We start from the raw sequence: 17,021 nt of genomic DNA, 5'->3' as shown, positions 1-17,021 counted from the left end.
AATCTCAGATTCCATCGTTTACATTCAGCCATCGATATGCTCTTCAGCCTACAGTGCAACCAACCGTGATTTTTATACTTACAGTGATTTTTTTACACACTATTTATATTTTGGTTGTCATTGGTAAACACGATTTATCTGCCTACCCAGTCTTTCAAGGGATTGGGCCGTTGAGCTTTCAGTCACCTCCTTTCCTCCCATTTGGCCTCCATTGGTTGGCTGTTGTCCCTTCTCCTTCTCTCTGTCGCGGCGGTGGGTCGGAGTTGCTGTGTCCCCAAACTGGCACGTTCCTAGCCAAATTCTTAACGGTTTTAAAATTGGATTGTCCTTTTACGATATCTCCACAGTGCTAAACCCCACCAAATTTAAAGCCAGTACTCCCTAATTCGAGCCTATTTCCCCCCCACACAGTCTCAATATTATAACCCCCAATAAGATGGCGGTTGGCTCAGCAGTTGCCCGGCTTGAGGGCCGAGAATTCGAATACCTGATGAAGAAGAGGTCGGCGACCATCGGACGGAACTCATCGCAGGGCTCGGTGGACGTCAGCATGGGCCACTCCAGTTTCATTTCCCGTCGGCACCTCGAAATTTTCACCGCCGGTGAAGACGGCACCGGTAGCGGGGAATTCTACCTCCGATGCCTTGGCAAAAACGGGGTGTTTGTTGATGGGGTGTTCCAGAGACGAGGGGCTCCACCTCTGCAGCTCCCACGAATGTAAGATGGGGTAGTATTTAACATTTTATGTCGAGGTAAAAGCGCTAACGTAAAGGTGATGATATTCTGACCTCGCGTTGTTATTGTTTTGTTCCCTAGCCGCAGCACGTGTTGTGACAAGCGCCTGTCCACACACAGTGAGCCGCTGGTAACGCTGGCTTTGTTTGCATAGAAGGGTTACGCAAAGAACAACCAAAAAATGTTGTAATTTAACATTACTAAGCGTGCGTATGTAGGTACTGTAGTTGGCTAGCTATGTTTGTATATATATTTATTGAAAGCTAAACGTGTTTACGGGGAATGTGTATGTAGCTATCTAAGGCTAGCTTTACTTGTGCAAAGGGCCATGCTTTGGCTAAACGTCAGCTTCGTTTGTAGTCGGATGTGTTGCAATTTTTGCACAGCTTAATGTACAAATAAACAAGCCTGCCCCATGTTTTGTTATTGTCAGTATGGGCTGTAAATCAAGCTGAATTAATAGCTTTTCCAAATGGAGCCAGTAACCAAATGTTACCCGACGTTTCTGTTTACAATTTTACATTTTAGCAGAGCGACTTACAGTAGTGAGGGCAAATTATTTGTCATACTTTTTCGTGCTGGTCCCCCGTGGGAATCGAACCCACAACCCTGGCGTTGCAAGTGTCATGCTCTACCAACTGAGCAGGAAATGGTAAATAGAAATAGAGGGTTGGAAATAGTCTTGATTGTTATGATTAGTAGAACTGCATACCAATCTGATTCTATTGAATACATTTTTTCTTGTCATATACACTGTAAAGGTGCAGTGAAATGTGGTGTTTTACTGGTCTGAAATGTCAAATAGTTATATGTCACAGCATGCCAGTCAGCTGGTCCCATAGCAGATGATATGGTCCAAATATACCCCATTGTAATAGTAAGTAAGACCTGTTATGTAAGTGCCATTTATAAACCCTGTTTATAGGCTAACTCTTCTGGCCCACACTGGTTCAGGTCCTATTAGACTGCCTCTGCATGTTTTGATATGAGAAGATGCCCACTCAACACTGCTGGTGTGTTGCAGTCAGAATGCATAATGAAAGTGACATTCTCACTATTAATGTTGAGTGAGTCTTGGTAGGTCTGGATGGCCTGCACTTGTCATGTCCTACTGTTCTGTCTTTGACTCTCCCTCCCTCTCTTTCGCTGTTCTCCAGGTGCTGTCTCCGGTTCCCTAGCACCAACATCAAGATCACGTTCACAGCCCTGTCCAGCGATAAGAAGGAGCGTAGGAACGTGTCGGAGTCGCCGGTAAAGCCCGTCCAGCCCCAAATGGCGCCGCTGACCATCAACATTCCAGACAACATCGCACACCTCATAAGCCCCCTGCCCTCACCCACTGGCACCATCAGGTGAGACTGAAGTGAAGAGCATTGCAGATGGCAGGGTAATTCAAATCTGGATCTGGAAGCTTGTGCCACTTCTGGTTTTCATTCTTCCCTTGGTGACCTGGTGGGTGTAATTAATTATCAGGTAGAACAGAAAACCAGCAATACTCCGGACCTCCAGGCTCAGATTTGAATACTCCTGGTAGAGCTGGCCGATATGGACAAAAATCAATTTCGCGTAAATTGACTGAATTATCATGATAATGATAAATTGAACAATAAATTCATAACATTAATGTGCACCAGTAGCTTTTTAAATATTACCCTTAAAAGTACTAATACAACTTTGAATGTTGTAGCTATCAATTGTCCGGTTACCAATAGCCCATATTAGCAGACTTATTTTATTTCAAACTTCACATTCCTCTAGTAAAGGCTAATTATCGTTATTATCGATCAATAAAATTATAAATGGTCGGTATGGATACGTTTTGAGTTTATCGTCCCATCTAACTCCTGGCATATACACGGAGTGTACAAAACATTAAGAACACTTTCCTAATATTGAATTGCACTCCCCCCTTTTACCCTCAGAACAGCCTCAATTCGTCGGGGCATGGACTCTACAAGGTGTCGAAAGCGTTCCACAGGAATGCTGGCCCATGTTGACTCCAATGCTTCCCACAGTTGTGTCAAGTTGGCTGGATGACCTTTGGGTGGTGGACCATTCTTGATACACACAGGAAACTGTTGAGCGTGAAAAACCCAGCAGCATTGCAGTTCTTGACACAAACCGGTGCGCCTGGCACCTACTACCATACTCCGTTCAAAGGCACTTAAATGTTTTGTCTTGCCCATTCACCCTCTGAATGGCACACATCCACAATCCCTGTCTCAAGGCTTAAAAATCCTTCTTTAACCTGTCCCCTCCCCTTCATCGACACTGACTTTAAGTGGATTTAACAAGTGACATCAATAAGGGATCATACCATTGACCTGGTCAGTCTGTCATGGAAAGAGCAGGTGTGTTATACACTCAGTGCCTTCGGAAAGTATTGAGACCCATTGAGTTTTTCCCCAAAAAAATTACGTTACAGCCTTATTCTAAAATTGATTAAATTGTTTTTTTCCCTCATCAATCTACACACAATACCCCATAATGACAAAGCAAAAACAGGTTTTTAGAAATGTTTGCTAATCTATTAAAAATAAAATACCTGATATCACATTTACATAAGTATTCAGACCCTTTACTCAGTACTTTGTTGAAGCACCTTTGGCAGCGATTACAGCATTGAGTCTTCTTGGGCATGACTCTACAATCTTGGCACACCTGTATTTGGGGAGTTTCTCCAATTCTTCTCTGCAGATCCTCTCAAGCTCTGTCAGGTTGGATGGGGAGTGTTGCTGCACAGCTATTTTCAGGTCTCTCCAGAGATGTTAGATCGGGTTCAAGTCCGAGCTCTGGCTGGGCCACTCAAAGACATTCAAAGACTTGTCCCGAAGCCACTCCTGCATTGTCTTGGCTGTGTGCTTACGGACGTTGTCCTTTTGGAAGGTGAACCTTCGCCCCAGTCTGAGGTCCTGAGCGCTCTGGAGCAGGTTTTCATCAAGGATCTCTCAGTACTTTGCTCCGTTCATCTTTGCCTCGATCCTGACTAGTCTCCCAGTCCATGCCGCTGAAAAACACCCCCACAGCATGATGCTGCCACCACCATGCTTCACCGTAGGCATGGTGCCAGGTTTCCTCCAGACGTGACGCTTGGCATCAGGCCAAAGAGTTCAAGCTTGGTTTCATCAGACCAGAGAATCTTGTTTTTCATGGTCTGAGAGTCTTTAGGTGCCTTTTGGCAAACTCCAAGCGGGTTGTCATGTGCCTTTTACTGAGGATTGGCTTCTGTTTGGCCACTCTACCATAAATGCCTGATTGGTGGAGTGCTGCAGAGATGGTTGTCCTTCTGGAAGGTTCTCCCATCTCCACAGAGGAACTCTCGAGCTCTGTCAGAGTGACCATCAGGTTCTTGGTCACCTCCCTGACCAAGGCCCTTCTACCCAGGCTGCTCAGTTTGGCCGGGCAGCCAGCTCTAGGAAGAGTCTTGGTGGTTCCAATCTTCTTATATTTAAGAATGATAGAGGCCACTGTGTTCTTGGGGACCTTCAATGCTGCATACATTTTTTGGTACCCTTCCCCAGATCTGTGCCTTGACACAATCCTGTCCCGGAGCACTACGGGCAATTCCTTCGACCTCATGGCTTGGTTTTTGCTCTGACATGCCCTGTCAACTGTGGGACCTATATAGATAGGTGTGTGCCTTTCCAAATCATATCCAGTCAATTGAATTGACCACAGGTGGACTCCAATCAAGTTGTAGAAACAGCTCAAGGATGATCAATGGAAACAGGATGCACCTGAGCTCAATTTTGAGTCTCATAGCAAAGGGTCTGAATACTTACGTAAATAAGATATTTCTGTTTTTAATAAATTTGCAAAAATGTCTAAAAACCTGTTTTTGCTTTGTCGTTATGTGGTATTGTGTGTAGATTGATGAGGATTAATTTTTATTGAATCGATTTTAGGATAAGGCTGTAACGTAGCAAAATGTGGAAAAAGTCAAGGGGTCTGAATACTTCCCAAAGGCACTGTGTTTATTGCGCCACCAGAGGAGGTTTAAGATACCATGGTTATGTCTTGGATGCTTGATGGATCTAAGATATTTTCTGCCATCACAGGATTTCCATGTTCATCACCAAACCACACTCTCTACCACTCAGTCTCACCGTTAAATTGTTTCTCACCCCAAAACAGTGCTGCCAACTCCTGTCCAAACTCCTGTCCGTCAAGTCCCCGAGGGGCGGGTCTGTCTGGCTATAGGATGGGCCGTGTACTGACCGCTGACCTCATCAATGAGAACTCCCAATCAGACGAAAAGGACTGCTCGGGAGGAGACAGCCCCAAGGTGAGACACCAGCAACACAGGGGCGCATCCCAATAGTCTAAAGTGGCTTCCTCTCTATTCCTCACACGCTGATATGAAGAGGTCAGTCAAAGCAGTATAATTGAAGCCAAATGAGAGACCTGACCTTACAGAGAATTCCACTTTAGACGGTTGAAATGCACACCTAGTACTGGGGTGAACCGGTGATGTGGAAGCATTCAGAACGTTGAAAATAGAAATGAGACTAATAGAGCTAAACAAATCCCTGCTCTGCCTGACAGTCGTGTCTGTTCTACACAACGCGTTTCTATCTCCACGTTCTGTAATGTGGCACCCTCCTGAACACACCCCTGACTCCATTGTCTTTAGAGGTAGATCCTAGGGTGATGGGGAACAAACATTGGTTTTGTTTTGGTTCTCTGGGATGGGTTACTCATTGAAGTCCAAAAGTTGCCCAATGTTGGTGAAAATGTAGACTTTAGAGTAACGAATCCTGTTGAACTATAACTCTCCTTGCTTTCCAACGTGTGTGTGAGGAACGTGAAACTGAAAACCAAACTCTTGAACCTTTAAAAAAATTAAAACGTTTATTGACCCAGATAAACACATGCAATACATACACATCAATCATAACACAAATCTAATCAAATATCTGGAGCATGAAAGAAAATGCTTTCTCCATTTGTTCTGTCCTCAGGATGACTCCAAGCCACCGTATTCCTATGCCCAACTAATAGTCCAGGCTATCACCATGGCCCCCGACAAGCAGCTGACTCTCAATGGGATTTACACGCACATCACCAAGAACTACCCCTACTACAGGACTGCAGACAAGGGCTGGCAGGTCGGTGAATCCACCCTGTATTTCATGCTGCTGTGGTATATTTCTCTTCAAACCAGACAAACTGACATCTTTCTAAGTCATCCAGTCTCACTTTATCCATCACAACCTGTCTCTTTCATGTACAGTAGGGGAAAAAAGTATTTAGTCAGCCACCAATTGTGCAAGTTCTCCCACTTAAAAAGATGAGAGAGGCCTGTAATTTTCATCATAGGTACACGTCAACTATGACAGACAAATTGAGAAAGAACAATCCAGAAAATCACATTGTAGGATTTTTAATGAATTTATTAGCAAATTATGGTGGAAAATAAGTATTTGGTCACCTACAAACAAGCAAGATTTCTGGCTCTCACAGACCTGTAACTTCTTCTTCAAGAGGCTCCTCTGTCCTCCACTCGTTACCTGTATTAATGGCACCTGTTTGAACTTGTTATCAGTATAAAAGACACCTGTCCACAACCTCAAACAGTCACACTCCAAACTCCACTATGGCCAAGACCAAAGAGCTGTCAAAGGACACCAGAAACAAAATTGTAGACCTGCACCAGGCTGGGAAGACTGAATCTGCAATAGGTAAGCAGCTTGGTTTGAAGAAATCAACTGTGGGAGCAATTATTAAGAAATGGAAGACATACAAGACCACTGATAATCTCCCTTGATCTGGGGCTCCACGCAAGATCTCACCCGTGGGGTCAAAATGATCACAAGAACGGTGAGCAAAAATCCCAGAACCACACGGGGGGGACCTAGTGAATGACCCGCAGAGAGCTGGGACCAAAGTAACAAAGCCTACCATCAGTAACACACTACGCCGCCAGGGACTCAAATCCTGCTGTGCCAGACGTGTCCCCCTGCTTAAGCCAGTACATGTCCAGGCCCGTCTGAAGTTTGCTAGAGTGCATTTGGATGATCCAGAAGAGGATTGGGAGAATGTCATATGGTCAGATGAAACCAAAATAGAACTTTTTGGTAAAAACTCAACTCGTCGTGTTTGGAGGACAAAGAACACCATACCTACTGTGAAGCATGGGGGTGGAAACATCATGCTTTGGGGCTGTTTTTCTGCAAAGGGACCAGGTCGACTGATCCGTGTAAAGGAAAGAATGAATGGGGCCATGTATCGTGAGATTTTGAGTGAAAACCTCCTTCCATCAGCAAGGGCATTGAAGATGAAACGTGGCTGGGTCTTTCAGCATGACAATGATCCCAAACACACCGCCCGGGCAATGAAGGAGTGGCTTCGTAAGAAGCATTTCAAGGTCCTGGAGTGGCCTAGCCAGTCTCCAGAACTCAACCCCATAGAAAATCTTTGGAGGGAGTTGAAAGTCCGTGTTGCCCAGCAACAGCCCCAAAACATCACTGCTCTAGAGGAGATCTGCATGGAGGAATGGGCCAAAATACCAGCAACAGTGTGTGAAAACCTTGTGAAGACTTACAGAAAACGTTTGACCTGTGTCATTGCCAACAAAGGGTATATAACAAAGTATTGAGAAACTTTTGTTATTGACCAAATACTTATTTTCCACCATAATTTGCAAATAAATTCATTAAAAATCCTACAATGTGATTTTCTGGAAAAAAATTTCTCATTTTGTCTGTCATAGTTGACATGTACCTATGATGAAAATTACAGGCCTCTCTCATCTTTTTAAGTGGGAGAACTTGCACAATTGGTGGCTGACTAAATACTTTTTTCCCCCACTGTACATCTTTCTGTTCTAGAATCTGATCTGTTTCTCTCGCTTTCATCATTCTCACAATATGTCGCTTTTGTGTTCTAGAATCTCAATTCGCCATAACCGTACCATAGTAATGAATACTGTCTCTCTCTACTGTGTTCTAGAACTCGATCCGTCACAACTTGTCTCTGAACCGCTACTTCATCAAAGTGGCTCGGTCTCAGGAGGAGCCGGGTAAGGGATCGTTCTGGAGGATCGACCCCTCATCAGAGGGCAAGTTGTGTGAACAGGCGTTCAGGAAGCGCAGGCCCAGGGGGGTACCCTGCTTCAGGACCCCACTAGGACCACTCTCATCCAGGTAAAAATCGTTTTCACTATAAGTCAGATGTTCCTGTATTTCCCTGTATATTTCCCTCTCGTATATACTGTAGTTTGAAATAGCATGCAGTTCTACAGCAGTATATTAACTCACCACAGTTTGGCAGTGCAGGTAGATGAAATTATTTGTCTGTCTGGGACACTGAGCTCTAAAGGAGTCAATGGGCTCTGGGTAGGATGTTTATTTTTGGCATGTAGAACACAAAGATGAATGGACACTCACTTTTGCTAATCATTCTAATAGTCTACCTGCTGTTCTCCCTTCAGGAGTGCCCCGGCCTCTCCTAGCCACACAGGGGGACTGTCAGCCCACTCCAGTGGTGTGCAGACCCCAGAAAGCCTGTCCAGGGAGGGTTCCCCTGTGCCCATGGACCCAGAGCCAGCCCGGGCCATAGCCCCCACCACAGCCACTGCCCTACAGCCCAAACTAGCTGTCATCCAGGAGGCCCAATTCGCTCCTGGTGAGCTATGTTATGTTGGAGGTTGTTGTTTCAACTGTGTTGGTGGGTGGTTAACAACTCCACTTCTTGTCTGACCTCTGATTCTTGTCTCTGATAGGCTCCCCTCTGAACAGCCAGCCGGTGCTGATCGCCATGCAGCGACAGTTGCCCCAGACGACCATGAAACCTGTTACCTACACCATGGCAACACCTGTCATGACAACAGCTGTAAGCTCCGCCCCCGTCATGCAGACGGTGCATGTACTCCAACAGATCCCAATGGTCACCATGGCTACTATTGCTGCTACACAGAACTCCGTCGTTACCGTAAAGACAGAACCGCAGGAGAACAGAGGGGGAGACCACAATGGGGTCAAAGGTGAGGAGACAGTTTAGCGTATAGATTTACAGTTACAGCAAAGAAAGAACATTTAAATGTAACAGTCCCTTATAAATGAAAAACTGTAGTCATATATCTCTGTGTTTCTCTCTTCCCCAGTCAAAGTGGAGCCGGTCCCAGCCGTCACTACTTCCTCTATAGTCAGGGCCAATCGCATCATCCAGACCTCCCAGGCCACGCCCCTAACAACGGTTACCATCTTGCAGCAGGCCCCCCTGGGCCAGCATCGGCTTCCTATAAAGACCATCACACAGAACGGGACTCGCCTGATCCCAATCACTACTGCTGCTAACACAGGTGAGACACACTCAAAATGGATGAAGCTTGTAAAAATGGCACATGATTGGAATGACATGTCTAAAATTACCAGCCTTTTCACTCAGTAGTGCTTGTTTATGTCAGGGTTGCCATGAATCCAGTAGTAAAACTCTCTCTCTCCCCTCTCAGCAGTGGTGAACCCCCTCCACCTGTTGGCAGCCCACGCCTCGGCCTCTGCATCACTGCCCACCAAGAGGCAGAACGGGGAGCTGGCCGACCCCCCCGAACCCAAGAGAGTCAAAATGGAGGACGGGAGCGAGAGCATAATCCCCGCTGTAAACAACAACTCACACACAAACAGAGACGAGGAGAATGGGGTTAGTGAAAAGGCCAGCGATGACTAGAGGTTCTGACCCCTCTCCTCAATGAGCCCCCTCCATCTGTTCTCCCCCCCGACCTGACTCCCACGCTGAACCACGTTGATCATTACTCTAAAGGGAGAAAAGAGATATGGATCCACCTCCGGACTACAGAATGTGTGACCAGTAGACAGACCACTCAACCACTCACAATTGGTATAAAAATAGGAAAATAATAATTGAATGAAGTTGCTAAAGAGGTGACATTGTTTTGGAGAGATTAAACCTTAAGAGAAGCGCGGTAAACCTTCATATACAAGTTACAAAAATAAAAAGTAAAAAAATATATGTTAACAAGATGAAAACGGAACTACCAGAATCACCAAGGCTTCCACTGCTGATTGGTAGGTTCCCCTGTCAGTTTTTTCCCAGCACATGCCCCCAAGGGAGGGATGTAGCCAATGGCGTCATCCCGGCAGCATGATAGACAAGCGCTTAATATTTGGAAAGAAATGACTTCAACAACCGTTAACAGTGGTGTATTCCTAAAGGGTGTGTGTGGAACCATTTCCTATATCTCTGGCAGCTAGCCTTCATGTTGACCTACCTAATGCAGTCGTGAGTGAGTAGAGATGTCGTATTTTGTTGTACACGTGTATCCTAGGATCGTCTTTGAGTGTACCACCCGTTTCCCAAGGCACAGACATTTTAGTAATAACCAATACTAAAAGCTATAAGAAATGAGGTCAAAAACATTTAACGTCACCTGATATTGTGGAATCTTTGTTCAGTGAAATGAATGTAGTCACCTTTTTCCTTCAAGAACACACTATTGAGTGGATTGTTTTTGTTTTTCTGTTGTCAAACACAAAATAAGTTTCCAAATCACTGAATATCTACAGATTTGTCATATTTTAACAAATATCCTATAAGAAAAAGTATATTTCCATGCGTGTTTGACCGTATGCTTCATCAATGCTTGCATGTTACTGAATTTAGAGAGAATGTACATGAGCAGATAACTGAATATGGAACTGAAGAAAATGAGACTGAATCTATGCTATATACTGTATGATTCTGACCAGTGCAGCACTTACCCTCTTCATTTCCTTTTTTATTTTATTTCCCTTTATTCTGTTTTCCCTGTCATCAATGGCTGTGTTTGTTACCTTTTGTGTTGAAAGTTGGCAGTCTCCTTGCTTGATTGTTTTATTCTGTTCAGGCTCCCTGAAGTCTCTTCAGATTGTATTTAGTTTCCGCGAGGAAAAACAAGTGATTTGTTTGTTCTGCTTCGGTGGGTAAATGCATCCTTTTTTTGGGGTATTTTTTTTATATATAAATTAATTTCAACCTCTGTCCTGTCGTACCGTTGTCTGTCTGTGTGTTTTTGACTCGCTCTGCTACTGATAAAGGCACATTCACACAGAGAAACGGACACTCAGTGTTTGTCGCCTTGTCAAAGGACATTGTTTTCAACCTGAGATGCCTTGACAAGGGGGCAAAAGCCAGCCACGGTGAGATCAACCATCCTTTTGCAAGGCGTCTCCGGGTTGACAGCGGTGGAAACCTTACCATTTTAATGTAACATCGGTGAATCTCTTATTTCCTCTAATGCAGTGGTCTTCTAGGGGCCCAAGCTACAGTCTGTTCTGTACCACTGGAGAGAAACGACACTACAGAGAAGCAGCTGCTTGGCAGATAGTTGACGGCTCTGCCTGGTGTTGAGATTAGGGAATACTAGTCTAGTGCTAGGGAAGTAGGTAGGACATGGTTTGTTTTCACCGTGACTGTAGCTGCATTCCTAGGATTTTCACTGGTGTTCCAGGAAGTCACTGCAGGCCAGATGTGTGGGAGACCTAGGGAGAACACTTCCTCTATGAAACGGCACCCTATTAAACATTTGAGTCATTTACGAGATGCTCTAATCCAAAGCGATTTACAGATAGCGTGTTCATTTTAAAATGGCTATGTGAGACAACCACATATCACAGTCATAGTAAGTATATGTTTCTTCAAAGTAGCTACCAGCAAAGTCAGAGCGAATAAGGGGAGGGGGGATAAAGTGTCACGTGTGTGTGTTAACTCACAACGTTTTATTTTTTTTTGGAGGGTGCGACGAGAGTATATACAGTGGGGAGAACAAGTATTTGATACACTGCCGATTTTGCAGGTTTTCCTACTTACAAAGCATGTAGAGGTCTGTAATTTTTATCATAGGTACACTTCAACCGTGAAAGACGGAATCCAGAAAATCACATTGTATGATTTTTAAGTAATTAATTTGCATTTTATTGCATGACATAAGTATTTGATCACCTACCAACCAGTAAGAATTCCGGCTCTCACAGACCTGTTAGTTTTTCTTTAGAAAGCCCTCCTGTTCTCCACTCATTACCTGTATTAACTGCACCTGTTTGAACTCGTTACCTGTATAAAAGACACCTGTCCACACACTCAATCAAACAGACTCCAACCTCTCCACAATGGCCAAGACCAGAGAGCTGTGTAAGGACATCAGGGATAAAATTGTAGACCTGCACAAGGCTAGAATGGGCTACAGGACAATAGGCAAGCAGCTTGGTGAGAAGGCAACAACTGTTGGCGCAATTATTAGAAAATGGAAGAAGTTCAAGATGACGGTCAATCACCCTCGGTCTGGGGCTCCATGCAAGATCTCACCTCGTGGGGCATCAATGATCATGAGGAAGGTGAGGGATCAGCCCAGAACTACACGGCAGGACCTGGTCAATGACCTGAAGAGAGCTGGGACCACAGTCTCAAAGAAAACCATTAGTAACACACTACGCCGTCATGGATTAAAATCCTGCAGCGCACGCAAGGTCCCCCTGCCCAAGCCAGCGCATGTCCAGGCCCGTCTGAAGTTTGCCAATGACCATCTGGATGATCCAGAGGAGGAATGGGAGAAGGTCATGTGGTCTGATGAGACAAAAATAGAGCTTTTGGTCTAAACTCCACTCGCCATGTTTGGAGGAAGAAGAAGGATGAGTACAACCCCCAAGAACACCATCCCAACCGTGAAGCATGGAGGTGGAAACATCATTCTTTGGGGATGCTTTTCTGCAAAGGGGACAGGACGACTGCACCGTATTGAGGGGAGGATGGATGGGGCCATGTATCGCGAGATCTTGACCAACAACCTCCTTCCCTCAGTAAGAGCATTGAAGATGGGTCGTGGTTGGGTCTTCTAGCATGACAACGACCCGAAACACACAGCCAGGGCAACTAAGGAGTGGCTCCGTAAGAAGCATCTCAAGGTCCTGGAGTGGCCTAGCCAGTCTCCAGACCTGAACCCAACCGAAAATCTTTGGAGGGAGCTGAAAGTCCGTATTGCCCAGCGACAGCCCCGAAACCTGAAGGATCTGGAGAAGGTCTGTATGGAGGAGTGGGCCAAAATCCCTGTTGCAGTGCGTGCTAACCTGGTCAAGACCTACAGGAAACATATGATCTCTGTAATTGCAAACAAAGGTTTCTGTACCAAATTTTAAGTTCTGCTTTTCTGATGTATCAAATACTTATGTCATGCAATAAAATGCAAATTAATTACTTAAAATTCATACAATGTGATTTTCTGGATTTTTGTTTTAGATTCCGTCTCTCACAGTTGAAGTGTACCTATGATAAAAATTACAGACCTCTACATGCTTTGTAAGTAGGAAAACCTGCAAAATCGGCAGTGTATCAAATACTTGTTCTCCCCACTGTAGTGCACTACCTTTGGTCTACATCACCCTGAACAAAAGTAGTGCACTGGGCCTCCCGGGTGGCGTAGCGGTCTAAGCCACTGCATCACAGTGTTGTGGTGTCACTGCAGCCCGGGGTTCGATCCCAAATGGCTGGCGCACAATTGGCCCATCGTAGTCCGGGATAGGGGCGGGTTTGGCTGATTTTGGAATGAGATGTTTGACGAGCAGGTGTCCACATACTTTTGCTCATGTAGTGTATGTCCGTATGCTGACGCACACAGTGAACTCCAAAAGTATTGGGACAGTGACACATTTGGCTCTGTACTCCAGCACTTTGGATTTGAAACGATACAATGACTGTGAGGTTAAAGTGCAGACTGTCAGCTTTAATTTGAGGGTATTTTCATCCACATCGGGTGAACCGTTTAGAAATTACAGCACTTTTTGTACATAGTCCCCCCCCCATTTAAAGGACCAAATGTATTGGGCCTAATTCACTAATGCGTATTAAAGTAGTCAAAAGTTTAGTATTTGGTCCCATATTTATGGCACGCAATAGCTTGTTACTTTACAAACTTGTTGGATGCATTTGCTGTTTGTTTTGGTTGTGTTTCAGATCATTTGTACCCAATAGAAATGAATGGTAAATAATGTATTGTGTCATTTTGGAGTCACATTGTAAATAAGAATGTTTCTAAACATTTCTACATTAATGTGGATGCTACCATGATTACGGATAATCCTGAATGAATCGTGAATAATGAGTGAGAAAGTTACTCACAAATATCATACCCCCCCCCCCAAAATGATAACCTCCCCTGTTATGGTGAGAGGTTAGTATGCCATGGCGGTATTTTATTTGTGCATCATTCAGGATTATCAGTAATCATGATACCATCCACATTAATGTAGAAGTGTTTAGAAACTTATTAGGGGAGGGGTTAACAGCTGTCTAGGGGAGGGGTTACCAGCTGGCTAGGGGAGGGGTTGGGAAGGAGTTAACAGCTGGCTAGGGGAGGGGTTAACAGCTGTCTAGGGGAGGGGTTAACAGCTGGCTAGGGGAGGGGTTAACAGCTGGCTAGGGGAGGGGTTAACAGCTGTCTAGGGGATGGCTTGGGGAGTTGTTTTCAGACCAAGCATGGTTCCTTCTAAACTAAAGTAACCTTGTGAATGCATATGCTGAAATAACATACTAAAACAGATCACACACTACCTTAAACAGAGTTACACACACTACCCCGGGTCATGTACAAATGTCCATACGAACATGACGTTTTATTCACAAATTTAAATGCAGGATTTTACAATCATTTTGAATTTGTCATATAAACAGGAGAGTTTGTGCCGCGTCCCTGTGTAGTTAAATGGTAGCATAGCATTGTGTGTGTGGTTTTTCTTCACATTGTGAAATGTGTAGGGATTAAATTCCCCCGGCATATGTACAATCAGAGCTGGATGCAACAAATGAAATGCATTCAGAGAGCGGTGCCCATTGAATTCAAACTGAAAGAGAAATGTGCGTCGGACAAATGACAAACACACTGATACAGAAAAATACATTGTAGTACTGCATTGTAAGGTCACATGGCCCAAAAAGCTGGATCTGATGCTGTGACAAACATGAGATCTAAAGTCAATACTGCTTGTAGATCCACAAATGTTACCATCATTTGTAGATGAGATCATTTATGCAGACGCTTGCTCAAGCTGACCAAGCAGAAGAGAGTTCTCGCTTCAAGAGATAAACTACACCAGTCAATTAAACCTCACAAAAAAGGAATGGGTGTGCATTCAGTCACACAAGGAGGTGGATTTTGGTTTAATTCAGCTAGAATGTGTCACTCATAAGACTTTAATCTTGAAAGCACATTTTTTAAATGTAAGCAAAGGGGGTGGGAACTGTATTTTCTATTCACTTTGATCATGGCAGAATATTGCAGCAGTTTCCACAATGACTGGGAAGGCTTGGTTCTGGGGAAACGGTTGTATTCATTCATGAACGGATGTATGATAAACATTTGTTTCTTTGAAATAATTAGGTCCGCTTAGGAAGAGATATGTCATTCAAAATCATCTGAGACTGATCAAGTTTCCGAGTTTGACCTTTACATTGAGTTTTGATCATAATCAAAAGTACTTGGGCCTAGATTCAATCCGTACCGCGGAAGAGCTGCGATACAGCGCGATTGACATTCATTTCCGATTGAGCCGACAGATGCACGGAAACGTCGCCTTTAAAAAGGTGCATAGCCGAAAAAGGGGCAATCGGATTGAATCTAGCCCGAAATCAGTGCTTTTGGTTTGGCTTATAGGTACTAACTAGAGTTCTAACTAATTTACCTCATCTTCTCTCCACAAGGGAGACTCATACTGTCAAAAATATTGCACATACATACATACATACATAGTAAGCAACAACATGAAACGTCAGGAAAGGGGAAACAATAACACATTCATCACCATGAGAGATGTCTTTTTCTATTCTGTACGATCTATATGCAGTAAGTTACATATGTTCAGTCTGGCGTATTCATTGTGTTTATACAGCGGGTAAAAGCTAACTCTAACTCTACCAGGGTGAGGTTTCACCAAGAGGAATCCCTGAGGTTAACCAGATAACCTAACCAACGTGAATAAAGCCTGAAGCATCAAGTTCATATAAAAATAGGAACTTTAAAGGGTGACTCAATTCTTCAACTGTAGGAAGATAATAGATCTTTCTAGATCTATTTCAAAATGTTTATCCATCTGGCTAACTCAAAGATCTTACCTTGTGAAATCCCACCCAAATATACATATGTACAGTGCCTTAAGGACGTATTCACACCCCTTGACTTTTTCCACATTTTGTTGTGATACAGCCAGAATTGAAAATTGATTAAATTGAAATTTGTTTGTCACTGGTGTACACACAATACCCCAAAATGTCAAAATGGAATAATGTTTTTCAAAATTTTTACAAAATAATTACAAATTAAAACTGACATGGACTCACTATGTGCAATAATTGAGTTTAACATTATTTTTGAATGACTACCTCATCTCTGTACCCCACACATACAATTATCTGTAAGGTCCATCAGTCGAGCAGTGAATTTCAAACACAGATTCAACCACAAAAACCGGGGAGGTTTTCCAAAGGAAACTGCTCAGGGATTTCACCATGAGGCCAATGGTGACCTTAAAACAGTTAGTTTAATGGCTGTGATAGGAGAAAACTGAGGATGGATCAACAACATTGTAGTTACTCCACAATACTAACCTAATTGACAGAGTGAAAAGAAGGAAGCCTGTAGAGAATAAAACTATTCCAGATCATGCATCCTGTTTGCATCAAGGCACTAAAATAATCCTGCAAAAAATGTGGCAAAGCCATTAACTTTTGGTCCTGAACACAAAGTGTTGTATTGGATTTGCCCCAAACATAACACATTACTGAGTACCACTCTCCATATTTTCAAGCATAGTGGTGGCAGCATCATGTTACGGGTATGCTTGTAATTGTTAAGGACTAGGGAGTTTTTCAGAATAAAAAAAAGAAATGGAATGGAGCTAAACACAGGCAAAATCCTAGAGGAAAAACTGGTTCAATCTGCTTTCCAACAGACACTGGGAAATGAATTCACCTTTCAGCAGGACAATAACCGAAAACACAACGCTAAATCTACACTGGAGTTGCTTACCAACAGAACAGTGAATGTTCCCGAGTGGCCGAGTTACAGTTTTGACTTAAATCTACTTGAAAATCTATGGCAAGACCTGAAAATGGTTGTCAAGCAATGATCAACAACCAATTTGACAGAGCTTGAAGAATTTTGAAAATAATAAAAAATGGGCAAATGTTGCACAATCCAGTTGTGGAAAGCTCTTATAGACTTACCCAGAAAGACTCACAGCTGTAATCGCTGCCAAAGGTGCTTCTACAAAGTATTGACTCAGGGGTGTGAATAGTTATATAAA

At 43.7% G+C, this 17,021-nt stretch overlaps 1 protein-coding gene across 2 annotated transcripts; it reads left to right on the top strand.

Annotated features, from left to right (window-relative positions):
- Positions 1-217: 217 nt before the first annotated feature.
- LOC121559794 (forkhead box protein K2-like) lies at positions 218-10,713 on the top strand. 2 transcript variants are annotated; one of them, XM_045224032.1, is made up of 9 exons: positions 218-717; positions 1,893-2,087; positions 4,870-5,020; positions 5,697-5,843; positions 7,687-7,880; positions 8,168-8,361; positions 8,459-8,719; positions 8,840-9,037; positions 9,191-10,713. In XM_045224032.1, exons 1-9 carry the CDS (start codon positions 437-439, stop codon positions 9,400-9,402), a joined length of 1,833 nt encoding a protein of 610 aa, XP_045079967.1. In that variant the 5' UTR covers positions 218-436; the 3' UTR covers positions 9,403-10,713. The 2 variants fall into 2 exon arrangements, with proteins under 2 accessions (XP_045079967.1, XP_045079965.1); XM_045224030.1 differs by having other exon boundaries at positions 221-717; positions 9,188-10,713.
- The last annotated feature ends 6,308 nt before the right edge of the window (positions 10,714-17,021 follow it).

Source organism: Coregonus clupeaformis, chromosome 1 (assembly GCF_020615455.1).
Source record: "Coregonus clupeaformis isolate EN_2021a chromosome 1, ASM2061545v1, whole genome shotgun sequence".
NCBI lineage: Eukaryota > Metazoa > Chordata > Actinopteri > Salmoniformes > Salmonidae > Coregonus > Coregonus clupeaformis.
Note: the sequence above shows the minus strand (reverse complement) of the source record. Positions and strands in the feature narration are given on the sequence as shown.